The sequence below is a fragment of the Melitaea cinxia genome, chromosome 5 (assembly GCF_905220565.1).
Source record: "Melitaea cinxia chromosome 5, ilMelCinx1.1, whole genome shotgun sequence".
NCBI classification, from domain to species: domain Eukaryota; kingdom Metazoa; phylum Arthropoda; class Insecta; order Lepidoptera; family Nymphalidae; genus Melitaea; species Melitaea cinxia.
Window position 1 is genome coordinate 8,591,701 of NC_059398.1, and position 27,418 is coordinate 8,619,118.

General features: G+C 37.0%; 1 protein-coding gene across 1 annotated transcript in view; it reads right to left on the minus strand.

The window, feature by feature from the left end:
* Positions 1-228: 228 nt before the first annotated feature.
* LOC123653519 (ecdysone-inducible protein E75-like) overlaps positions 229-27,418 on the minus strand; it is a 99,061-nt gene continuing 71,871 nt past the window's right edge. The window contains exons 2-5 of the mRNA XM_045589509.1: positions 11,998-12,086; positions 5,946-6,090; positions 2,186-2,421; positions 229-2,080 (exon numbers count right to left, since the gene is read on the minus strand). Of these exons, the coding sequence (XP_045445465.1) occupies positions 569-2,080; positions 2,186-2,421; positions 5,946-6,090; positions 11,998-12,086 (1,982 nt within the window). The 3' untranslated portion in view covers positions 229-568. The remainder of the gene's footprint in view (positions 2,081-2,185; positions 2,422-5,945; positions 6,091-11,997; positions 12,087-27,418) is intronic.

Below are 27,418 nucleotides of genomic sequence, written 5' to 3' on the forward strand. Positions count from 1 at the left end.
TGTTCGTTGTGTTTCTTATATGTAGACCAGTTTTTAAGGTTCTAAGTTTTTCATTTAATACTTTTATTTATATTCTACTGTAAAATTTATTATCATGTACTACTCCAAAATTGAAATAATTATAGCAGTATATGTATTATACTTGTATATAAATAATTACTTTTGATGTAGTTTTACTAAAGATCATTTATTGGATTTAGTTAGGAATGTAGAAAAGAAACTCAAAGAAAATTTTTACAAGTTTGTTTTATTTTAATTCGACAACCTGTCATTATATTAACAAACAAATGACTGAGCACGCCCACATACGCACATACAATACACACACAAACACACCACGACCGGTGCTGCATTGCATTATAAATAATTATACTTATATAGTCTTAAATTATTTTTCAGTCTATTGCGCTCTCCTCGTCCGGCACCGGCCACACACGCACGCGTCTTAAACGAATTATCACATATAATATATTAAACCGATTTGCGAACGATCATTAACTACATAGTTTATTCAATTTAAAGTAGGTCGGGGTGGGGTAGCGGAGACGGGCGGCTCCGCGGGCCGGCCTCACGCCTCCAGCATGCGCGGCATGTAGGAGCGCGGCGGCGACGGCGACTTCTTGGACAGGTTCAGCGGCGCGTCCGCCACGTCCACCTGCAGCTCCAGCACGGGCTCGGCCTTGGGCGACGCGCCGCGCCACGCCAGCAGCGGGCACTCGCCCGGCGCCACCGCCGCCTCGCCGCGCCGCATGTACTGCTGGATGATGTCGGTGCGCTTCAGCTGCTCGGGCGTCATGCGCGGGCCCTCCATGAGGCTCTTGGCCAGCACCGAGTGCGTGGACGACAGCGAGGCGCGCAACGGTCGCGGCGAGTGCGCCGGGTGCGCGGGGCTCGCGGGGTGCGGGTGCTGGGGCTGCGGCGACGGCGTCAGTGGCATCGGTCGCGCCTCGGCCTCCCCGGTGTCGCGGCGCATAGCACGGAACTTTTTATGGCGGTTGTAAGCTTCTTCCATTAGCGAACGCGGGCGTGGAGCGTCAAAGGGCCGAATCGGTGGCGCTTCCAAGGCTCGTTTTAAAACCGGCATGTCATCTGCGAGGGCGGGTGGCCGTCTGTCTTCCGTATGTTCTTCGAGAGACGACCGGGGACTCGAGCAGCCCGAACCGGGGCCGACGATCCTTTCATGTTTTTCGTTACCGGATTCGATTCCGGAGTCAGTGGGAGAATCTAATTTTCGGTAACGCGGTGGAGGTCGTACTGGTGTAACCGTAAGCCCGTTGTGTGCCAAATGAGCAACACCGAGAGCTTCCTCGTCGACGGAGCCACGAGAATCAAGCCTTTGGCGTCCGGCTAGGGTTGCGGCCAATAGAGGGGTACCGCATTCGCCCACGACTTCGCCAGATTCACTGCTAGATACGGATCCAATAGGACTGCGGGCCGATTCGTCAACAACTGAATCTGCCCAAGATCCTTCTTCATCACCCCACATCTGTTGTCGCAGTAACTCCTTGTGCTCTGTGCGGAACACGACCAGTTTTTCTGTATGAAGGGTACTTAATGTACGTAAGTCTGGTAGAGTATCCATTAATTCCCGGAGAAAGCCAGGTCTATCTGGTCTATTTTGAGTAATGACCGTTTGGAGGCACGCCTTTAGTCTTGCGTGCATTCTTTCTACCAATTCTATATTGCGAAGACCAGGGCGGTCAGGTGTAATTAAAACTATAGCACAGAACAATCCGATTTCGGCGTCTGTTAAATTCATGGAATTCATACGCTCAGCAAATTTAAATGTTGAGTCTACGAGAAAACGTGCATTGGCTCCACTTTGGATTGAGTCTCTTTTCATAAGTTGGCCATTTAAGCATATTATACTATTGAGCGGAGCATCAAACATACAAATAAGCCGCACAAATAGGGCATCAAAGAGACCACTCTTTAACAAAGTAAACTTGTCATCTTGAGTAAGTAACTGGAATCCAGGTATGAGGCCAGCAAAGTCTATCACGCCACGGATAACGTGGGCAAATCTCTGAGAAAATTCTTTCTCAGACTGCAACTCTGGCGCTGGATTCAACGGGCAAGCCTACAACAAAAGAAATATAAGGTCAGAATTTGAATACAAAATAACGAATATTTGCTTGTATTTTATATGTATATTTTAAATTTTTAAATATAAGGTTTAACTTACCAAAGTGGGTTGAGAGTAGGTGGGACAGTCACGAGCGCGGGCGCGCATGGCAGCCACGCGGTCGCGCGTGAACTCGCAGGTGTCGAGGTGAGCGCGCACCACTCGCGCCAGCAGCCGCGGAGCATCATCCAACTCCGCGGCTGCTGCTTGTTCTTGAGCTCGAGACGACGACGATTGTTGCATCGCCGCTAATATACGAGCCTTTTCGCGTTTCGGTACACGTCCAAATCGTACAGCTGCAACAAAAGAAAGTTGAAATCAATACTTGAATAAATTATAACACAAATCAACGGTATCGTTAAAATTGTGACGTACATCTACAACTAAATTGTTAAGCAAGGTCACGGTTAGGGTATATGCAAACACAGTTGAATTGCAGCTGTCAGTCCCTGCGCGCATGTATGGGCGCATTTAGAGCCATGTGCATGCGCAGCTGACAAAAGAGGGTAAAGTTCATCGCCCGTCTTCGCAACGAGCGACCCTCGACTTTAAAAAGCCGGACTTTAACTAATCTATTGCAATTTAGTAAACTAGTTCGAAAACGAATGACAATGCGCGAACCGCGGGGTCATGTGAAAAAGTGTTACAACTTTCTCGTGCTAGACATGCTGCGGATCGAAAGGTAGTATGCGTTGGGGGCGGGCTCGCTGCTTATGGCCTTCGTGCCCGCGCGCCGGTGAAAGTGTTTGCGCGCTCGGCGCACGTTTGAAAACGAAAGCGGAGAGCGCCCTCTCGCCATTTCTCCCGACTTTCCCTGCGTTAAGTGTGCCACGCCAGATGCATGACCTATTGTTCGAAATTGTTGATGCAAATCTTTCGTTTATGTATATTTTTTCAACAGTGACAAGTACAGTACGTGTTACGTTCTGAGGATGTATAATTATATTTGTATTAACGTAGATGACTAAATTTACATTAACAATATTACTGTTTATTGTTTACAGTTTATTTCCATTGATGTCAACTAATAACTATAAATATTAATTATAACAAAAACACATACAAAGCCTACTTCTATAAAGTACTATTTATAATAGACATTTGAATTAATATGCGTATTGATCTATTAATACAAATAATTTTATGTTACGATATCCAATATTGTAATAATTATTTATAGTAAAATTTGACCAACAAATGTTAGCTACAATTTAAGTTCAATACGATTTACGTACAATTGTTTCCTTTTAAATGAAATCAAGTTACTCACTGACAGTAGGTGTATCATAAAACTTAAAACTATATTTTAAATGTTTAAAACAAGTAAACAAATACGTACGAGCATTATGATATTTCACGACTCCGTTAAGGATTCCTTTCAGTATTGGTAAATCTTCACCCATCTCTGAGACCATAATAGTTTTTCACTAATAACTAACTAATTCACAGCCAAAGGCCACTAATAAATGTTTGGTAACTTCAGTTGTTTACGATATATTTAAATCGAGTGTCACATAGCACGATAATATTAACTAGCACAAGCACTGTAATCCGAATGTGCAGTAGTAATCCAATGTTTTGTTGTTGTAGTGTAGTCAGCGGTTGGCAACGGAGCGATCACTGTGAGCGAGCCTCGAGTTCTCGTGGCGAACTGCGGAGCGACGCACTGACATAGCGATAGTAAAGAGGGCTGACGACCGATGCGCGGGCCGGACTCCCTCGCACTGCGCCGTGGCGCGCGCCGCGCCAACCTTGAACTTGAGGAGGGAGGGCGAGCGGTGGGGGCGGGGAGGGAAGGGGAATTCGCCGTCAATAAACTCCGCGCAGGCCCCTGCCCCCGCTTGTCCCTCCCCGCACGTCCTCACTCCTCTCTAACACTTCTAATTCTACCAACTCGGATCCGGCCTTCGCTTAACATTTTTATTTCTGAATTATAATTTATAATCAAAAATATATACATATCGTACATGTGTTTTTAATCATATTGAGGGATTTAACAGATATTATATTTACAATATAACATTATTATTATTATTCATATAAAAATAAATAATAAAATTTTATATTAAATGAGCGATAATTGTTTTTGTTGTTTAAACTAGTCGTAACTTGTGTAATTTCTTTATATCAAATGATGTAACAAGAAAAAAAAATATTGGATATTAAGTTTTAATTTTATTTAATAAGTTATTTATTATAAGAAATAATATTTTAAATAGATTTCTTTTTATTTCTGAAGCTCAAAAACCTAATAAATTTATTATTTATTAAGTTATATAATATTATTTAAAATGTATTTATTTTTGTTATTAGACAACCTACTTTACATTTTATTAATATATTTATAAAAATAGAAATAAAAAATTAAAAACAGTTAGCTGTTAAGTTTGCACGGAAATATAACAGAGTATAAATATTTTTGTAAAATAAAATCGCGAAGTATATTTGAATTATCCTCCAAACCGCAATAGAGCAGTGTGGTTGGTGAATTAACCTCCAATCCTCCTACGTGGCGAAAGAGGCCTATGCCCAGTAGTGAAGTGTTACAGGCTGAATCGTAATATTAATTATATAGTAAATATTATTTATATAATTATTTAATATTATTTTAAAATTTTAAACATGAACGTGACACTGCTTCATTTATTCCAATATTAAGAGGTAAGTAGCGCCATCTACTATCGAGTGGCGGTACTACATATTTTATATGTCGATGTCGATAAGAACCTGTTTTGGCGATTTAAAATTTCGTAAACAATTATTGGTCAAATTACGTCATTCGTTCGAAGTTATTTTGATGAAATTACTATCTAAACAGATATTTAAAGCAGATTATAGATTGATTGAAGATTTATAGATTATGTTTGTCCTTCAAAATACTTATTCAGATATTTAATTCATAAATGTTATGGTGAATAGAAAGAATTTGTATTTATATTGCAGCTCTGAAGAAAACCTAAATAAATTCCTTAGTAACTATAAATTATTACAGGAATAGATATCGATTCAAAAGAAACCTAATGTGACGCTTAGCAAACATGTGAAATATTTCGTATTTGTCATAACAATGAATTCTAGCACTATTATGTCGGTGATTTATCTGAGAGAAACCGCTTTGAGGACGATGAACCGCATTACGAAAGTGAAAACAAATTTCACTTTCGCGCTTACGAAATGCACCTTTCTCCGCTTTCACCTGGCGGCGTACGTTTAAGCTCGAAGTGGTAAGCGTAAGCGATGTAACATAATGTTGCAATGAGCGGAGCGGCCGCGGCCGACGACCGTCGACCCGCTTAGCGTGCGCTCACCCGCGCTTGCATAACCGACCTCCCACACCGAACGCGCCCCTCACCCCGCACCGCGCGCCCCTCTGTCCCGCTTGTAGCAATAGCAATGCGAAATAGGATCTGATCGCGGAGTGGCGAGCAGCAAGCGCGCTTGTGCCCGCCGCTCGCGAGCGCGACCCACATTGGTCCAAATGGTAATACGGCTTCGATCGAACTTACTAAACGAATCGAATACACATAGGCAAATATATTTAGTTGATTAAACTGAGAAAGCTTATAATAATATATTAATACTTTTACTATTAATTTCATGTTTTGCATTTTAATTTTGTAAATTATAATTTTGCACATGTAACATTATAATGATATAAAAATAACTATGAATTGTAACACAAAAATTGTGAGTAAAAATAATGAGAACGTACTAAAGATATTTAACTTAAACTTAAAGTTTTACTAAATAGTTAAAACCGATTTTTTTTATTCTTTCTCATTATTTTCCACAAGTTGTTTATAAAATGTGTAAAACTTACCATCTCTGCTCATTCCGACGGCGATGCATTTTTTCAATCGGCAATATTGACACCGATTTCTGTTTATTCTTAAGATAGAACACTGCTGATTTTTAGTGCAGGGTCTATACTGGATCTTCTGTTGTATGGAGCGGCGGAAGAAGCCCTGAGGATTACAGCTACAGTTAGAATCACGCTCGGGCTCCGAACTCTCGTCGCTGGAGCAGCCGGAATCGCTGGACTCCCGACGAGCCTCCAGCATGCTCACCAGCACCGAGTGCCGCTCGCGCAGCTCAGCGCCACAAGCCATACCGAGCACCATTCACTATCGAGCAATACACTCACTCGCCACTAGCACCGCGTGTCCTTCTCACTGACAACTCTATCGTATCTCACGAGAACGCGCCTTGAGCTATATTTTGCTATTGTTGCGCTGCACCGTCACGGCTGATGGTCGACAGCGGACTGTGCGGGCGCTGCGGCGTACGGCGCACAGTTACCCGCGCGACCTACTTGCCGGCCGCCGACCCACCCGAGAAAGTGAGAGTGCCTCGGCCCCCGCGCACCACTTCAGCCCGTTCGCGCTCCTAACGGTCCATGCCGCTCTAGAATGCGTCGCTGCCACTGCACCGGTGCGCCGGATATAGGCCGGGCGCATCCCGGCGGGCGTCACAGTACGAGGCCATTCACCCCGGGTCGACGACCGTTCGATTGCACAACATTCGTGCTCCCCTGCCCCCCTCGCTCCGCCCCTTGTACTTTTCGTCGCCTGGGAGCTAGGACACGGGCAGTTCGGGGCGACGACCGGCTCTACGCCCGATGACGTCAACTATGCGTCACGGCCTACCTCAATGCGCGCGCGCTCCTTTCAACTAGGGGTGTACTGATCTAATTAAATGAATGTCTATATGCAGCAAGTGCATCTGATATTACATTACATAAGTCTGGGCCCAGTTTCGATGTTCTATTTAGTTTAAAATTATGTTTATTTAATTGCATTGATTCAAAAACAATAATATAAAAATATTTAATTTTATGGGCGCAGTTTAAGTTTCCGGTACAAATACTCATTAGGTGATACAGATTACTATAACCCGGGTTTAGGCTAGCGGAGGCTGCGAGAAGTAGCGGAAGAAGCGGTGCGCGGGGCACGAGGCACTCGGGTCGCTGGCCCAATTTCGCGCTGCCATCGATCCATTGTGCGCTGTGCGAGTGGCCCATAATTGGTCGCAACGCGGGCAGTGACCGACCGTGCGGTCGTTGACCTGCTACTCGAAAACAAAACCTTTTCCGAACATTCACGACTAGCATATTTTACTAGGAGAACGATATCAAAACTACATAGCATATTATCATAACTGCTTTAAGTGACTAGCTCGATTCTTCTGTTTTGCGTATAGGAAAAAATATATATTAAGAAAATGTTGTTGATGACACTATACGTGTAGTAATAGGTACGTTATCAGCTCATTCCTCAACACTTGTCATAATGTAATAAGAAAAATAAACGATTATTTGAATGCAGAAATATATTAAGTCTATAAATAAAATTTTAACGTTAATACATTTTATTTCTTCTATTGACGTTATAATTACTGATTATTCCGCTTACAAAATAAAGTATAAACTCGGTAACTTTTTTGTTCGTTGTTTTGCGTAACAATTAAATCTTATTAAAATTGGCTAGTATTTGTAGTATGTTAGAATTGTGACATAGCCAAAGTAATCCTAATTATTGTTACAATTTTATTAATAAGGCATATATTTCATTTTTTATTTTACATCTTTGCGTTTTTAAATATTTCGTCCAGTACAGACAGGATTGTGTGACACTTAAGTCATGGTTTTAGTGATTATAAGAATTTTAAAAGTAATATTCTATTGGATTCATGTAAACAACCTAAGAGAATTATCATATAAATAAGTAAACACAACATAAGTACATTCGTAATATTAATTGAAATGTTTTACTAGTCTGTACCGAGTACTTACAAATAATTAGATTCTAAAAAAGTAACAAGAGAACAATATTTTCGTCAACATGAAGGAGGTCAACCAACCTTCGAGATTTTTCGATAGCAACGTTACTTTGCGCTGTGCCAGCGAACTGTGCTATTAACGTTACATTGACATACTTTGTTATACTTAACTGCTTTAGCTAATAATATATATATATATATATATATATATATTCTATATATATATATAATTCTATATATATATAGAATTTGCAACTTATGCGATTCTCGATACACCACATAGACTAATTTAATACAGAATGGAAATGGAAATGGAAGGCGGCCTTATCGCTCGGTAGCGATACCTTCCAGGCAACCTTAGGGTTAGGATTAAGAGCAAGAAAAGAAATAAGTAGGTGGTGTATGATAAACGTACTTACATCAAACAGCATAAGATACAAATAATAGAAATAAATTATATACAATAAACTATTAAATATTTCTATAGATCTAAATAATATAATTACACAGTACTCAGTACACACACAAAAAGTGTTTTAGTACGAACTACTAAGCCATTTCGTTCTTACAACGCTCACAGTTTTGTAATCATATGAAAAACATATTTTCACTATGTAAAAAAGTAAATGTGTCAGTATTGTTATGAGTATTAATAGTTTGATAGATGTACATATATTTAGAAAAAGTTAAGCAAGACAACAATACTTAATTGTATGTACTATTTTATGTCATTAATTTAATTGATATTTGGTACTATTCATTTTTAACTTTGCATGTTAAATAGTTGGCACATTACGAGCGCAAGACTTATCACGGCTAACGGTGTCGCGGACAATGACTTAACATTGGCTCAAAGAAAATACGCTGACGCATCGAGTGCTTGCTTTCCGAGGAAGCGGCGACCGATGACCGACCCTACTCAGCTAACAGTCCACTACGTACCCGTGTTCTCATGTTTACTTGACGACAAAGCAGCCCGGCTGACTCACGTCACACTTGTGATTCACTTCCCGTCTTATCGCGAATCTACATTCGACACATGCGGATACATAATTCAAATAATCGCTATGACTATTTATATTTAAAGATTCCGAGTATTACTAGTTTTATGACGCTGTTGGCACAGAAAAACTTTAAATATGCAACAATGGTAGTCAACTGTAGAATAAAGGATCAGTTTAGGTATTAAACTCTATAACATCTGAGAACCCGTTAAGCAACAAGGATATATATTACGAAGAAATAACTTAACGTATACTAATGATCGTATTTATTTGACGAGGAAATCATTTGTCGTGGGATGTGTTTATTAAAAATAAACGCTCCGAGATCAACGAACTTTTAAGCTGACAGTTCGAAAATAATGTGGGTTACGTTCACGTTGCGTACATACATTCGTTGACCGTAAAAGTTCTTAAGGCAAGGAGAGGCTGCGGCAGAACGAGAGGCGTGAGGCTCAGGTCGTCGACCGCGCGCCCTGCACTGCAGATCGGTGCCGAAAAATAAGCGACCCACAACACGAAGGAATAAGTCGGTCACGACGAACAAAGAACGTGCACAGCTATGAAAATATGCGTGTTTATAGCATAAAATCCATCATCGCAGCGCTGCACTTCGTCAATAAATATGATTGATAAATAACAATGACTCAATTTTATAAACTTAAAACAAAACAAATAAGTGTAAACAAAACAATAAGTAACAAAAACAGTTCACATTATTTTTTAATTCCTTTATCATATTATGTGCTAGTCCAGTTATAATAATAACGTTTATTTTAAGAAAAAAACAAAAGAAAAACTGACTCACTTAGACACACTCACTCACTCACTCATGTTTATTATTCAATATTGTTTAAGGAAAAAAAAACCAACGTGAATTAAAAAATAACCAAATCAAGTTTACTTAACATGTAGAAAGATTGATAAAAACATATTTGTGTTGATGAAAGTAATAGATGAAGTTCTTAGGCATTAAGTGAACTACGTAATTTGAACCCGTATTCCGAAAATAAAAAATAAAATAAAAATATGTAATAATATTTACAACATGTAGTAATAAACTAAAGTTCGTTGACATCAGTGCGTACGAACACGCGCCCCGCTAGTAGTAGACCGTACAAAACAATTCATTCACGATTTTCTTTCGCAGTTGAACATGTGAAGCAATATTGTTGCCGTGACGTACAGCGCCATCGCGCGGCAAATAGCCGAACTTAAACTTTAATTTTTTAATATGTGCCGCTAGTTGGCGCTAGTTTCGTTTAATGTTTGTTTTATGTGGTGTTACATAATTTACAATTTCTTTTTAATTGAGTGTTTTTAACATGGGTGAAACTTGATTAAGTGGGCAATTAATACAAATTGAAAAAAGAAACAAACTTACTTTCAGATTCGTGTTATAATAACTTTTTAATAAATAAATGTAATAATTTTTTTTATTTGACAGAAAATATATACGAAAACGCAAACATTATTAGAAAATGACGACAACTGACATAATAATGATGAGGTATTTGAAATAATGACAGAAATTTAAAGGCAATAATGATAAAAATCACGTTTCACCGTCTCGCCTGTTACAGCTATGAACGAGTATCAACAGTTACGACAACAATGGTCCAGGCGGCCGCGGCCACAAGGACACTGGTCCGATGCCGACAGAACTTGTAAACTAAAACCGGTTTATTATACACTTGCACTTCTATTCCCGTCTTCCTTGCATCGCTTTCACGTGCACACACATACGACCTTTACCCGATTGTAATTTAAACGTTCGTCACTTCTATTATTTTACTGCAATTTATGTAACGAACAAGTTAGAAACAAAATATATTCTACGTTTAAAATACATTTTAATTAAAACAACTATCAAAACACAATCATTCCTCATCCCTTTATATTATCTTTCATATCATATATAAACATATCAATATATTGTTATTTATTTATATTAAAATGCCTGTGTAACTTCGTTTTGTATATTAGTCACGAAATATGTTTTATAACGTATAAATAATATATAAATCTTCAGACACTTTAAGTGTACTTAATAAAAACAATACAGGAAGTCTTCTATTCAGAGACAAAAAGATCAAGTGGAAAAGATATGCGGGCGGGCGTTTGTTGCCCTCGCTGACCTTAAGTTTTAATAAAAATATTTTCTACAAAGTGTATTTATACATATTTTTAAGGAAAACCGGTTAACCTTAGTAGTATTCGGATTGACCTCGACCCCTTTGCAAAATATACTAACAAGAGCAGTTTATAATGTAACATTTAAAGACGGGCCGGTTCCCGTGTGATGGTTCCGGCCGCCGACAGGTATCGAGAATACAAATGAGATTTATAGAATTAGGGCGCAAAGGTCTGACCGCCGAACCGAGGCCAGCAGGTACCTAAAAGACCCCTCGACCCCAAAACGACTCGAAACATTTTATTTTTATTTTTATTATATATTTCCCTACTAACTCGTAAACACGTATTTCACCTATATTTCCCTACTAACTCGTAAACACGTATTTCAACTAATAAATTATATCGTTGTTAAAATGGTGTTCCAGTATTGTCATTGTATACCTTTTGTACGAGACGAACTGACGGAGAATTTTTACATTTATGCATCAAAAATATCATGGTCGAACTTTGTTATCTGTCCATAGAGATTGTCTTCCGCGTATGGCAACCTTGCCGTTGAAACTCTAGGACATTGAAACACTTCCAGTAGTGGCGTTTATAAATAAATGGCATATACTTTATAAATGAATGTAATTCGAGCTGTTTCAAATGCGCAAGTAAAATTGAACTAGTTTTCAGCAAAATGTAAGCAGAGCAGCTATTGCAGAAATGCAGACAGAGCGTATACACTTAATAAAATAATAAGTGTTAATTTTTTCTTCTTTCTTACCAACGTGTTTTATATTTCTCTGAGCATATTTTTAGTATATTTACTGTCGACTACTTTCAGTGAATGGTACTCGGTTATGGCATGGCTAACGTAAAAACCTTATGATGCTGGTGAGAATGCTGTAATGCGAGGAAAGTTCAAATATATAATTAACAAGATTTTGTGAACGAACAGAAAATAATATTTACCTTGCAGCCTTCACAGGAATGCACGCCGTAGTGGAAACCACTCGCCTTATCTCCACAGACCCGACACAGCACCGTGGTGCCATCGAACTCTGAAACAAAAGGAAATAAATCATTATAAGCGAGCTGTTTAGGCTGTTATTTAATACCAACCAGATGTTGCCTTCCATACGAATTCAACTATGATAAATTAAATGTTTACATGACACACAGTCGAAGTTAAAGACTATTTTTAATCATATTATGAAAATTAGCCGCATAATTTTATAGAAAATTAACGAGAGTAGACGTTACGCAAGCTATACACACGTACTCGCAAATAATGCATATGACGCAAGCGCATTGGGTTGCGTGCGTCGATGACACTGAATAGTTATTTTAGAAAGCTCTAAAACTCTCCACTGCACTTGAGGGAAGTCATTGACCCTTCCAATACGAGTCTACAATCACATCACTTCTTACTTTAAATACTTCTTATCATTTGTTAATTAAACTCGATTACTGTTTACCACAAGTATTAATCAAATCAATAAAATCATTACTCCTCAATGGATTACTTAAAGTATCGTTAAATGACGATAATATTATTTTAAAATTTAAAATAGGTAAATGTTAACGACAGAATCGATTTATTATTGGGGCAGTGTTAGATAAGATGGCGGTTGAGTGCATCGTACATGACGTGTACGTATAGGTCGTTGGAGGCGGGAGCTCAGCCGGGAACAGGTTTGAGCGTTAGGCGCCCCCGATTGCTCTCACTTTCCCTTTACTATATTTGTTTATTTGGTAAGGGAGCGTACCGGCTTTTAGGAAGGAACTTTCTATTTCAGGCACTTGCCTCGGGTCGACGTTCGACACGGTTGCTTTCTATGGTGTTACTTTCTTTTTTTAGAGCAAGCGAACATTTCGTCTTTGGGTCTTAAATTCGAGACAGTTGCATCATTGCACTGGGATCGACGAAAACGCGGTTGATACTTAGATAGCTCTCTATTTATTATATTATTATCTACAAGCGATTCTCGCGCGTGCATTCTTTCTTTTCGTGTGATGCAACTCGAGCGTTTTTCTGTGGAGCGTGTGAGAGTCGCTCGTTTGTTACGTCAATTAAAACGGCGAGGAAAGTGCGCTAGAAAGTGCTGGCTCCACGTAACCGCCGCTTGCGCCCGAGCGTGCAAGCGCGAGCGTTGAGTGCGCCGCGTGACGCGTCCTGCGCTATCTGTGTCACGGCGATATTTGTTTGTAAATAATTAGATCACCCAATCACGTACATTACGCCGTTTCCTGCTCGGAGCTCACGTTTGTTTCATAATTAGTCTATTCAGATGTTAAAAATATTACGCTAATTATAAGGCCTTTCGAATTATCGTTTCGGCACGTATGCTTATGGTATAGAAAAATATTTTCTTTTACTTTAGCGATTATACAAAAAAATCTGCTTAAAAATGGTAATATACCGTATAACCGTAGCGAGACATTTTTAAAGCTTTTAGTAGTTTGGAGGACTCTTTATTTTCCTTGATAATAAAGAGTACTCCATATCAAATTAATTTCAACAATCTGTATATTCTTTTTGTTTTATTATAATTATATATATATAACAATAATAATAAGGAACTCTTACTAGCTCATAGATAAAATCGTTTAACTTTCCCAAGTGACTAGATATGTTTGTTATGCTAAGCGTTAAATATAAATAAATACTTATAATTGCAAGGTGGAATGAACTAGAGAGAAACTAGTCTCGAGAGAAAAGTAAAAGTGTTGGCCAGCGCGAGGCGGAAGCTGGCGTTACATTGATCCCGCTTGCGAACCACTCTACAAATTTATTATTACAGACATTTTTTCACAATATAAATTGAGAATCATTAATAAATATTAAAATTATAGAAAGGTCAAACAGAACGAGAAAAGGGTTGTAACTTCCCAGGCGAAACGATTAAATCCTTTGTTGTTTACTTTTGAAAGGTAACTATTATATAAATCAATAAAAATCGATAACATCATTAGGATTGAAACGCGAATCTATAGCTCCCTGCGGATGTATTGAACCCCATCGATTCGCGCTGAGGGCGAGACGACATTATTTTTTCAAGTACTGTGATTTTGAACAATGATTTTTTAATTGTTTTCATCGAGCCCCGCAGTGGCAATTTTTACCAATCAATCCATCAAACTTTCGTTCTGCAACAAGCTAGTGATAATAATACTGAAGGTACGTTTGTACCCGTTCTCTATCACGATTATGAGACCATTAATCAAAACGACTTGTAAAGAGAAAACTCTGTTCGATCACATGCGATGCCGTTAGGGTATTAACGGTTTTTATAATAATTAACTCTATAAATCTATACATACATATTGGTTGTTTTATGTATTATGATTATTACATAATATCAAATTAAAACTAGCATAATATTATCTTCACAATAAAATTGCGATTAATTAGATATTTTGTTAAACGTATAACGTATCTTCAAAATAGTAATGAGGGCATTAAGCAATGAACGATTAAACTATTAAATAAGAGCCATACAAGCTTTTAGTGAAAAACTGTAAAAGTCATACGTACAGGCGCCATAAAATTATTTTTATACTTACTGCTTTTACTTTTCAATTTTTAATTTCATTACAAATAACTTATTGCTTGCTATGTTGTGTAACGCCTTATTGTTATGTTAATCATAACTAATAAATAAATACAACGTGTAATTGCAAATGATAAGAATCACAGATATTTTAATTACAAGTTTTTACTTATGAGATTACTAAAATATAATAAAACGTCAAGTAATAAACAACTACATATTTTGTCACTCCGACTCGAATTTGAATTTACAGTGCTCACTATTTACATTAAGAACTTGCTGATCACGGATCAACTTTAAATATTTTATATCAGATTATTTTCTTGGAAATATTCGGCATATTCAGAGCTTCGAGCGAGACGTAAACAAACTACAGGTAGTTGTATACCCTACCTATATGCAGTTCTGGTTCTCGCTCCTTGTGAGCCGAACTCATCATATTGTCGGCTGCAGTTGGCGCATCATAGCGCCCATAGCTGCTATCCGGAGACATCACTAACAGTCATACGATTAAAACTTAACGAAAATAATTTAATAGTTCCTTCACACTGCACTACACGTAAGCCACATTTGAACACGTAAACGTATGTCCAGATCACTGAGTCGAGGATATAGGACAGGAGTGCATTAACTGAAATACGCGCTCAGCACGTCGCAAAGGATGAAGGTCAGTCGTCTAACAAACTGCCGCCGCATGCGCTACGTGCGTCTCACTTGAGCTCGAACGACGAACTGAGCTAGGCCGCGCGCACTTCTGTTCGTTACCGTGCGAGTCTCCCCTTAAGAGTGAAAGTCTGCAAAATGATCAGCGCTCCGTGCGATACAATCGCTTCGACGGCGTAGCCACCGCCGCGAGCGATTATAGCCTCTATCGGTGTACGAAGCCTGTCAGTCTGTGTTTCGTAGCGAGCCTCGGCGCGCTTCGAACTCCGGTCTCCGAGGTCATTGCCGCGTCGACAGCGGACCAATCATGAGCGCGCGCAGACTTGCGCGGCGAGCTATTGGAGGGCCTCGAGCCTCCGTCCCCGCGGCCCGCGCCGCGCGCTCGAGTTCGAAGACCTGAACCTTGCGGGCGCTCCGCGGCCAAGGTCGTGCGAGAGCGAGCTGGACTGAGAGCGCAGCGAATGTTCGAGCGAGACGCAGCGGATTGCGTCACAGCACTAAAATATTTTTGGTGATGGAACACGAGTGAACTTGAACACGAAATCGAGCTAATGGATGGCGAGTTCTGTGTAGGTCGCCGCGTGACGGGGTGACCCGCTGCCGCCTCGGCCCGCTTGCCTCCTAGCCTAGCAATGCTCACTTCCTGAAACTCTTTAAACTTTCCAGCGTATTTATTATTTAACTGATACACTATAATAAGGCCTTATTATACAACAACAATGATACTTTCGGTAAACAATGGTCAGTCTTATGTGTGAATGCCTAAGCATTGAAAACGAACTGATGCTAGTAGTTATGTAAGGTTTAATTTATTAATACAATAGAAATCAAGGATTAAAAATATAAAACAACAACAAAATAAAATAAAATTAATTGTTAAATTTAATGTTAAATATTGAAATTGAATTGATTTTATTGAATTGTTTAAATTATTTGTTAAATTTAATGTTATTTGTATACAAAAATCTGTAGATAGAGGTAGAATTTGTGATCAACTAGCGCATTGGTTTCACTGTAATGTTAGTTTTAAGTTTTATTATGCATAAATAGAAAAAATAAATAAATAAATAAACAATAATATGTGATAATTGCAAGTAGATTAAATACGTTTTTCTATTTATTACTTAAACGCCTCAAAAAGTTTTTGCTTTTATTGACGATTAGAATCGAGAGTAGAACAATAAAAAATTTAGGTATAATAAGTATGTCCTTAAAATGTACCTGGTAAAATAATAACACTACCTTTTTAACACGTAGCCTTATTGATAAACAAGTTTCTATAACCGATAGGTACATAGATGATTTAATTTTATATAACACCTTTGCCTCGACACGTCGTAATTATTTCGACCCTATCTCGTGCTAATAGAGCCGCAATTGGCTTGCTCGCAAAGTTATTTATGTAAGATAAAGACGAGTGGCTGTAGGCGTCACGGCGGGTGAACGACCTGGAAATTTTGGCGCAGGCCGGTCAAGGCCACCACCCGCGCAGGCGCTCTGTGCCTGAACGCAGAACTGATCTGATTCTGAAAATTTATTTTCACTAAGTAGGTAAAGATATATGTGACTGAATAAAAACTTTATTATTGATTCTCTACATGATCGAATAAAAAGTTCAACTTTTAAAACGCAAACAACGACTAGTTTAAAATAAAAGGAAAACAAATCGTTTTTGAATGTTAATTTCCTTATTTCCTGTTTTTATTTTGGTCATGACTACTGTGATGATGTTAATTTTATTCCAATTTATATGCTGCATTAATTTATATGCCTATTAAACTTATCGTTAGTATTATACGTTAAAAATGTTCCTGTAACTGAATAAATTGTCCTGTTCACTTTGAATAACAAAACCTGTGAATATCACAAGTTATCTAATACATATTGTATCGCTTAGGTTCTCGCAATTAACTGATTAAAATAGCCATTCAATTGTACGGACAGACCATTTTAAGAACGCCATCAACCAAATTTCTATTAGCCGACCGCTTACGTCAAAACAGTAAGCTTGTACGCTAAAGTAGCTGAGGAATATTAACTTGGAATTATACTCTGTTGAATGTTTATCTGATTACGCAGAACATATTTAGCTAAATATTAATTTTCGGAAGCGATACCTAATAAGCAAGTGTACCATGTTTTTTGCTAGTTTCGTCACAATCTAATTGTAGACCGAAGAAATGGATTGTAGGGTAAAAATATTTAAGGATTAAACAAATCGAATATTCATTCCTTTTTTTATAATGACGACATGACACTACTGCTAAATAGCACCACAGTGGTTACAATGAAAACGTTAAAATAGCGTTTACCATGATAGTATTAGCCATCTAGTTGACAGGCTATTTGAAATAATAGGCTTGCAACGTATGAGTCATCTCGACTGAAGAGAGGAATAATCCACTGTCCACACCTTATTAATATATCACTTTGTTGAACACAAATATAGTCTGATGTTAGATTAAATTAAAGCTGCATTCTTTACGCTGTTGTAAATATATTAAAATTTATTATAAATTACACCCATTACTTATAATCGGTTTTTTTTTATAACCGCGCACGAGTGTAAATTATTAAGCCCTTAGTGTTTTTGGCGTTTTAAATATGATATCTGATTGCATATCTTTCTTATCATTATTTATCTGTCAGATTATCTCATGTCGACAATAAAAACAAAATACAATAATATTGAATAGTGAAACTTTTTAATACAGCTCCAGATGTAAGTCTCGCAAAACGCATAAAAGGGTTGTACTGAACCGACGTCTGACTGAAAGGTGCATTTATGGGTCTTTATTTACAAACTTTTTGCCGAAATTATTTCGCTTCAATACTTTCCCTTAAAATTTTAACAAAAGGGCTGCTTTTTATGGGTTTCGCAAATATCCTCCCACGTGATGGGCGCTTAGAGAATTGCTCAAAGGTAGTCGATTTTTTCTAAGTAGATAGAACATTAAATAAAAAATAAACAACCTTTTCTGACTTTGTACGTGTAAGAGGTTAAATAAGGTTACGTTTTAAAGTAAAGCCTTCTGAGGATCTTTTAATTACTAATATCATATTATATTATTCTGCACTTTTAGACCCATTTAGGGATATAAATACAATATTTAAGAACTAAGCACAAAAAATGTACATTTTGTTTATGTACAAAAACTATATTTTGATATAAAATAAAATTACATCATTCGCATACGTTGTTTATTGTTGTTTACAAATGAAATTAAAATAGTTTACGAAACATAGTTTATTTTTACTGAGTAATGAAATAAATTATTTCCCAGTTCCTACTGTATGTCATTGTAATTTATATTTATATCGTATAATTAATAATACATACATAAATAGGTATACACACTATCAATTTGTAGTTGTTACATCAATGCGTCTCGCTTTATGACAAAGTTTAAAATAAGTAAAGAATTAGCTAATGGAACATTCCATATTCTAAATGGCACATGATAATTAATGGCAAAAATCTTATCATAGACGAATTCGACAGCAAATAAAACAATATGACAACAATGCCATATGTGCACTTCGAATAAATTCGTGAAAGTGAATGGGTGCCCAATTTTTTTACTTCCTTCCGTTGCCATCACTTTTTAATATTGGGACGCGAATATCAAATTACACTGTAGATTGTACAATGCGCTTACGAATAAACTTTTAAAATGCTTTTTCGTAAGCAATAGAGTTTAATATAGCTTGTGGCGTTCGAACAGTTTGGTGTCAGTCGGTAGCCGCATGTATTAGTTGCCATTGTTCATCATGACCACATGATGCACGGAGCCGATTCACTTTTAACGATCTCGATAGATCGGACGCATTTTTTGTATTTGTATAAAAAAATTAACGACTACCAGACTGTTTGCAATTTACGGCTTCCGTTTTTTCTATGTCCGGATTAGTAATGGATTTGTTTTTCCGATGATTATATAAAAAAAATTTTAAAGAAATAAGGATTTACGATGTACTTATTTAGGTAAAAGAACAATTGTCAAACATTAATTTTTGTTACGCTTTTATAACCCTTAATCAATTCAATGTTGAAAGTAATGGAACCACTCGGTTAATTGTCCTTTGAAATGTCAAATGAGACAATAGTGGGGCCGGACGGCCTTCTCGGACCAAGGACACGAGGACAATAGCGGCGGGATGCCCTGCGCACCAGTCAAACAGGTCCACGTCATTGTCTACTGTGTATTTTGCAGTTCATAAAATACAAATTAACACGTTTAACATTTCAATACCTTATTTACTAAGGTTTCAAATTTGGCAATATTGAAAACTAAGTTTTAGGCGATTTCAAATAATGATCATTTTACAACAAGGTTACCGATTACCTTGGATTTTACGTATATATGTGTTACATAACATATAGGAAAAGTTAGAAAACAGTAAGAGAACTTCACCTCTAATAGCTAAAAGATTGAAAAATATTAAGGTCAGCTTTTAATGAAAAAACCAAACGTCAACCATGTGCGGTTTATGGGCACGTGTAAGTAAATAGTAAATTCTAAAAACTCAATAAGCTGTAATTGGAGGACACCACTTGTAAATATGAAAATGTTCCAGCAAGTCACGTGGCGCTTTGTCGACGGTTGGAGCGTTGAATGTTTGCGGCGCGGAGTGCGGTGAGCTCGGTCAAGGCCTCGCTGAGACAAGCAGTTATCCGATGCGCACTCGAAATGCGAGCCCGAAACTGGTGTTTTTGTATACGCAACTAAAACGTAATAATATGTATCATGCAGTCTTTATTTAAACAAATTCCAGCGATTTTAACGTACAAAATTTCACTGGCTGACACAAATACAATTTGGTTATTCAATTAAGTTATTATTGGAAATATCTAATATCGTTTGACAATGAACGTTCAAATATATTGGAGCGGCGACGAGAACCGAGCTCCAGCGAGTTTTTCCGAAGCAGTGCGAGGTCAGCTTGTGTCAATTACCCCGGCTTGCTGTTGCGCCGCCGATGATGACACTGCGCTCGCTCACCATATTTTAGTATCATATGACATTTGCATATTATAATTTTATGTTATTGTAATTCGATAACAATTTATAGTTAAGCCAGGGTCACACACAAACAGGTTTTGCAAAATCTTCACATTTTATTTTGAAATATTAGCAAAAAGACAAACAAAAAATTCGCATACCAAATGAATGGGGTAAACATTTCGCTACGTAAAACTTTTACGATTTCTCGAAACATGAATCAATATTTTGGCGAACGAGATACTTCGTAATACATCTAGTACATGATTACTAATTGGTGCGGCAAGTGTTGATGTGATGTGAGATGATGTGTTAATATTATTAGAATGAATAAGCACTAAGCAGCACGGCATACGGGCCGTGTGATCCGGACGCGTTCAATCGTTCCGACCTCGTCCGATTCGGCAACCCATGCCAAGGCCAAGGTCAATCGTCGGGTGCGCTCAATTAGTAGCTTGCTACACGACTGCTCGCCGAAGTCTGGACGCCGGGGTCCCGCGCCCCGGGCCGTTTCCTATGCTAAATTCATGCACATGCACGTTGTACTTTTAAATATGGCAATATTTAACCTTTATATGATTTAAATATTTATTCTCAAATTTCTGCATGATATTGTCATGATATTATGATTTGTTAGGTTTTCATCCATCCAATATAATTATAAGTAATAGATTTATATATTGCACGTATTATCCCATATTTTCGGTAGGTGCATCAATTTCTGACATTTAGTTGAGAATGTTATGTATTAAACTTTATTTTTAAACTGACAAATCATTTTAGCTGAAAATACCTATATATTAAATATCTCAATAACTGAAACGTCAATGCTTACATCGTAAACCTTCAGAAGTTGGCAAAAACCATTATTCATTCATCGTACGAAGAGCATTTGTTTCTAAGTTAAATTATATTTAGGTTTTGTGTCGTTTTTACGATTATTACATTTTTATGCTAAGATAATGCCGAATATATTATGCTAAAAAATGCACGGAATCTTCTTGAAAGCTTAAAAGAAATGAATATTTGTAAAAATAATTGTTCAATATCATAATAAGAATAATACAATTTATAGCTATTTGCTAAATAATTGTATATTAGTTACGTATGCGAATTTGTTATAAATTTCGTTTTGAATACCTATTGTTTAAGCTGACAAAATAAACCTAGACAGATTTCCTGATGCGAATAGGTGTAGGAACACGTCAATGTCAAATAACACCGAATTAACCGCAATGTCGGTATCAAGGCAAAATCAATTTGAGGAAGCGTTCACGGCATTGTTGGGGTCTCCTCGCCTTACTGAATAATGTAGATACGTAAAAATGCAAACAATAAACTAAACCCAGAATTGAATTAACTTCTCTGAATTTAACTGAATAATAAACCATTTAGTAATTTACGTGCTTAGGGTAAGTATAATAAGGGTAAAAAAAAATCAGTCTAAACAATTAAGGCAAAAAAGTACACATTTAACAATGTTCAAGATTTTCATCAAGCAAACAAGCTTAACAATCAGGTTCCAGAACAAAAAATAGTTAAAAATGCACGCAATACCTTTCTCTTATATATACACACTGTTTTGCTTGTAATTCACCTTGATATTTACTCCGAAACTAGACTTCCTGCTCCTGATAGAGGACGTCTGCGTGCTGAGCATAGAAAAAAAACATAAACGAATCAGTGATACAGTGACGACTACGAATAAAATATAAGGAAATCTTAAGTTTGAACTGCAAGTGAAAGGCCAATGGAATTAATGTTTTGATTCATTTCAGTTCTTTCAACCGAAACAAAATAAATCACGAACTAAATGGAGCATTACAACCGACATCAGTCTCGGGAATCTAGTACTAAACTATATACGATACGAGTTTGATGACACAAGATGGAATAGCAAGTACGCGTCAGAGAAGCGCGGTGTGTTGCGTGTAATCAGAGCGGCGCGAGCGCGAGCTGGTTGGTGATGCACTCGGTTGTATAACGCGCCCGCGCCGTGCACGCTGCACGTTACGTTGCATTACTCGCTACAACACAACAGGGACGAGAATGAGGAAATTTATCGTGTTTTCGTTTTCTACTGTTACATTAACTTGCTCTCTTTAGCCGTAGATAACAAGTGGTCGCAGGACAACTACAATGTCATGTTTATTATTCAAATTGGTCTGAGCTGTTCTATTTAGATTATTATTATTGGTTGGTATTTCTTATTTGGGTTTTTGAGTAGTTGTTTGCGTGAATTCTTGATTCATGAATATGAATGACCTCATTAGGACTCTGTGGAAAAAAGTGCCAATGAAAAGATAATAAAGTATCTAAGTAAACATTTCAAATTTTGGATAATAATTAAGGCCGCTATAATTATAAACAAAAATATAAAACAAAATATTAGTCTTCATGTAATTGTACTTTTTTTTTTCATCCATGTCTAGCTCGATCTTAACAATATTGTTAAGGTATTGTGAAAAACAACACTAGTACATTTGTTTGCACTTTTATTTAAAACGATTTCTTTGAAGCTCATTATACATATTTGCCCTGGTTTTTGGCAAGTCACATCTTATACACGAAACAAAAATATTCTTGAACTCGGACCAAAATACATTTTGAACAGTTTTTTAAATCAAAATTCGGTTCCTTGTTTTTTATTTGTCTTGTTTTTACATTTAAATTACTTATTTTATCTGGTTATTGAGTTTCCTGATTTATTCTCAGAATTAGGATTAGTTTATCTTTAGATTGAGGGCACGGAAGGCGGGTGCGGGGAAGGTGGTACACAGGCTTCTTCAGGCTGTGGAACGGAATATTGCGCAGCATTCGATTCTGAAAACGTGTCCGAAGAAAGTTCACGGCCGCGCGTTGACGCCACCACCTGCCGCCCCCCGCGCTCCTCACCCCGCCTCCGCTTCCGCGCCCGCGTCACCTTCCGCGCTCTCTCCTCGCGCCCACACTGATAAACTCGACACCCTCGGCCTTTTATAATTTTATTACTAATATGTATTATAAGAGCTTCCATTTCGCTTTATTAATTTTAACATTACATGTTCAATATTAAAGATGAACCTACCATTAAAATAGTGTGTGAATTTTATCTAACTAATTTTAGCGTTTTATTTTCTAGCAGCCTTATTTTACCTGATTTTTACATTATAAAAAATAGAAAGTAGAATTACACATTTTAAAATACAAATTATTCTGCTCTTAATATGAATTGAGTTATCTTTTTTTTGTTTGAAGTTGGAATACGTTTATTTGCAGTTTTTTGGTTGGAGGGATTTTTTAGTAAGTACGCAGTTTCTGATTCTGATACTGGAGCAATATTTTGTGAGGAGATAATCGCGAGGGGTGAGCGGGGAGAGGCGAGTACCCACCATGGCCTTGGCGCGTTCGTTGGCCGCGCGGCGCGTGTAGAGCTGTGATAATTTCGGCGGTTGCGCGCTTAAGTCTACTGACCCCGTCGTTGTTTGCGACGCAAATGATCCTTGACTTTATTTAAATCACATATTCTAACTTTGCTTAGATGTTTTTGATTATGAGGCATGTTCAGGTATTTTCAAGAAATATAAAATGTGACGAGTGGAAATCTTTCGAAATTATTTTTAACAAACTTGTTTTCATAATACTGATAAGCAGCATCAGCGAGTTAAGTGTATTGACTCCGTGTACAATATGATTTATAACATATACAAGTCGTAATCATTATAAAACGCAACATTATTTGAAATTCGAGTGCAGATTGCGGGGCAAGAGAAAGTATTACGTATATTACCTATAGGTAGCCGACTTTCGTTCCATCACAGACCGGTTCGTATCACTTTTTTCTAAGGCATGGCGCTATCGCGCTGATGCAACGCTTACTTAAATATAATCTAAAAATAATTCTAATTTCCTAACTATAAACATAAAAATTCCTGCTTGCTGCATAGCAATGCATAATATAACTTTTATTCATTTACATCTTTCACTCTCCTATATCTTTAAAAGTTATTCTTTCAGTAATATTTATTTTAACTTACAAGTAGCAGTGATAGTGAAATATAAATATTTAGATCTTATCTATTAATAACTAACTACTTTATTCGTATTTTAAGATTTTATCCACAAATAAAGTCAGGAAAAGGTAAATACAAGCTTCACTTTAATGGTATAACCCGGTCAGTCTATATTAATAATTACATAAAATGATATAAGAATAAAAATCTGTTTCACGTCTTGCTACTTTCACACAAAATTTTATATATTTTAACATTTAACGTTCTATTTTTATATCTGTTACCGTTTGCCAAGCTAATATGCCTGTGAATATTTTGCGTAGGATCAGATTAAGTTATTTTAATAACGTCATGAAATAATTGAGTTTTTAACCGACTTCAAAAAAGGAGGGGGTTTATCAATTGGACCGTATATATATATTTATGTTCCCAGATAACTTCGTCGTTTATAACCCGATTTTGCTGATTCCTTTTTTTGTTGGAAAGGAAGATACTTCAAGGGTGGTACCATGATGAGGATCTGATTATGGCATCCCAGAGAAATCGAAGGAAATCTTCGAAAATCGCAGTGGCGATTAGTGCGTTTGTTTTGTTTCGTCTACTGACGTATTACTTTTTGATGTAATTGATGTCGTTTTTTTTTCTTTGCTAGCAAACATAATTATTGCTAAACTAATCTTTCGGGTGGGGATGAAAAGTATAAAATATATATTTGGAAACACTGAGTAATAAAAATATTCAACAATGAATCAGTCGTTCAACCTCACATAATTTATATAATTAAAGACCATACGGGTAAAAGTTTTAATAAATATAGCATAGCTATAGTTATTTTTGGGCGGTTTCGATTTTTGGCAATCGGTAATTATTTGTGGCTCGCATACTATTGTATGCACTTCCTCGTTTACCAGCTGGCGAAGGTGAAACGTGGCCGCCTCCTGGTATCTCGTTGTTAGTAAAAGTGGAAAGGTATACGGAAGTTTTTTACTTTTCCCATTTTTGTAATGAACGGGGCGGGAAGGTACTTTTTATGCACGCGTTTGTATGCATATGTTTGCGCGTGCCACGTCTCTAGAAACAGAAGGCGACATACACACGCTCCATCGAAACTCCTACCCTATAATCATTTCTAGACTAATATTTGAGGAGTTATTTAACGACTGCTGTCTTATGTAAGAGAGTATAGTGGCAAAGAATTTTCTATATTTGTGGAGTGGGGACGGTAATAACTAGTGTCGGCGACCGCGCGCGCGTGCACTCAACTCCGCGAGTGCGTGTAACGGTTCCCATCGTGGCTGTACCACTTCGCCATCGCCATCGTTCGACAAATATACTGACTGCATATTCTCTTAAAACTAACCTAATAGTCATTTCTAACAATTTAATAAAGTTAAGAAAACACACATTGGACTATCCGTGAAGAACGAATGTACATGTTTGATTATTATTGTCAATGACATTAAAAGAAATGACAAAAAAATACTTGTAGTATTTTTTTTTCATATCGAATCTTAAAAATTATTTATATATATATATATATATATTTCGACAAATATACTGACTGCATATTCTCTTAAAACTAACCTAATAGTCATTTCTAACAATTTAATAAAGTTAAGAAAACACACATTGGACTATCCGTGAAGAACGAATGTACATGTTTGATTATTATTGTCAATGACATTAAAAGAAATGACAAAAAAATACTTGTAGTATTTTTTTTTCATATCGAATCTTAAAAATTATTTATATATATATATATATATATATATATATATATATATATATATATATATATATATATATATATATTGAGTAATTTGTCCCCAATTTTTAAAAATAATTGTTTTTATAATTTTAAAGTAAGTACTGATTTGCTAGGCACAATTTTTTTTTACTTTAGTATTTTAATGAACATGAATAATAAATAATAATTTATTGAATATGATTATAAAGGAAGTCGCGTGACAATGACTGCTTCTGACCTATATGATTGTTAGTGCAACGAGCGGCGAATAAATCTATACCATCTGCCAAGGAAACAATGTTCTACAATAGAAATTTTTTTTAACCCTTAATCTGACTTCCTTTTAAGTTTGATTTTTAAAGAATTCCATTTTCCATTAGTTTTTTACTAAAAGCATTGTACAGCCACGACCGCTCGTAAAAAAATCACGGTGCGAATCGTTAGGTAGCGACCTACCCTTTCTTTTCGTCTCAGGTTTCACAAACAGGTAACCCGTCGATTTTTTTTTTGTCTGAATGTGTGTATCTTCGTACGATTTCGCGATATACAACTCTTTTGTGTAGTTTAAAAAAATAAATTATTGTTTAATCGAAACGTTTTGGAGCAAAAACGAGGGACTGAACTTTTTAAGACAATTTTTTGAGCTTCCCTTTGTTACTACGATTCGTAACCGACATTCCCAGATTGAAGATGCATTGTATTATTGCCAAAATATATAGTTTATTATTAGACGAAGAACCCTCATTCTAATATTAGTGTTAATGATAAAATATCAGCGGGATACCTTGCAATTTCACAACAGCGTTGTGTCAGTTATCAGTTATACTCTTAGGAAATAGCTTTTGAACTAATCTTTCAAATTTTGATGAATTGTAAACATGTCATACTTTTTTAGATTTAGTGTTAAAAGTCGAATACGTAAGAATGGTTCTCAGGGTCACTTTTTTTTTAAATAAAAAAAAAAAATTATTGTAACGTCCAAGCGCAGTTGCCCAGTAATTGTTCCATTATTATTTAATGTTGACGGTGGTTGCTCTAACAATGGTACAACCGTACATAGCTTTGCCAAATTTTGCGGTCCGCTTATTACTAAGGACTCAGCAGGACGTTTGGACATCAATCGTATAATTGTACCCATGTTAGTTGTTTGATATATGAAGAATAAATGAATACACAATTTCTAGGGGTAGAGGCCGTGAAGGCGCGAGAATTTATGGATGCGACTGAAGATATTACGTATGCATTAGGAGTACAGTTGCAGTTGCATTAGTAAGCGATTGCACGACAATTGCGGCGCGATGACGGCAGTAGCTGTTCGCGAGTCAAGCGGCTATAGGGCGAACGCCGTTAGGACGGGGTGACTGACTCTACCGCTGCAGCCTGCTGCCTGGTGCATTGTGCTCTAACGAGAACGCGTTACGTGCAATCATAACT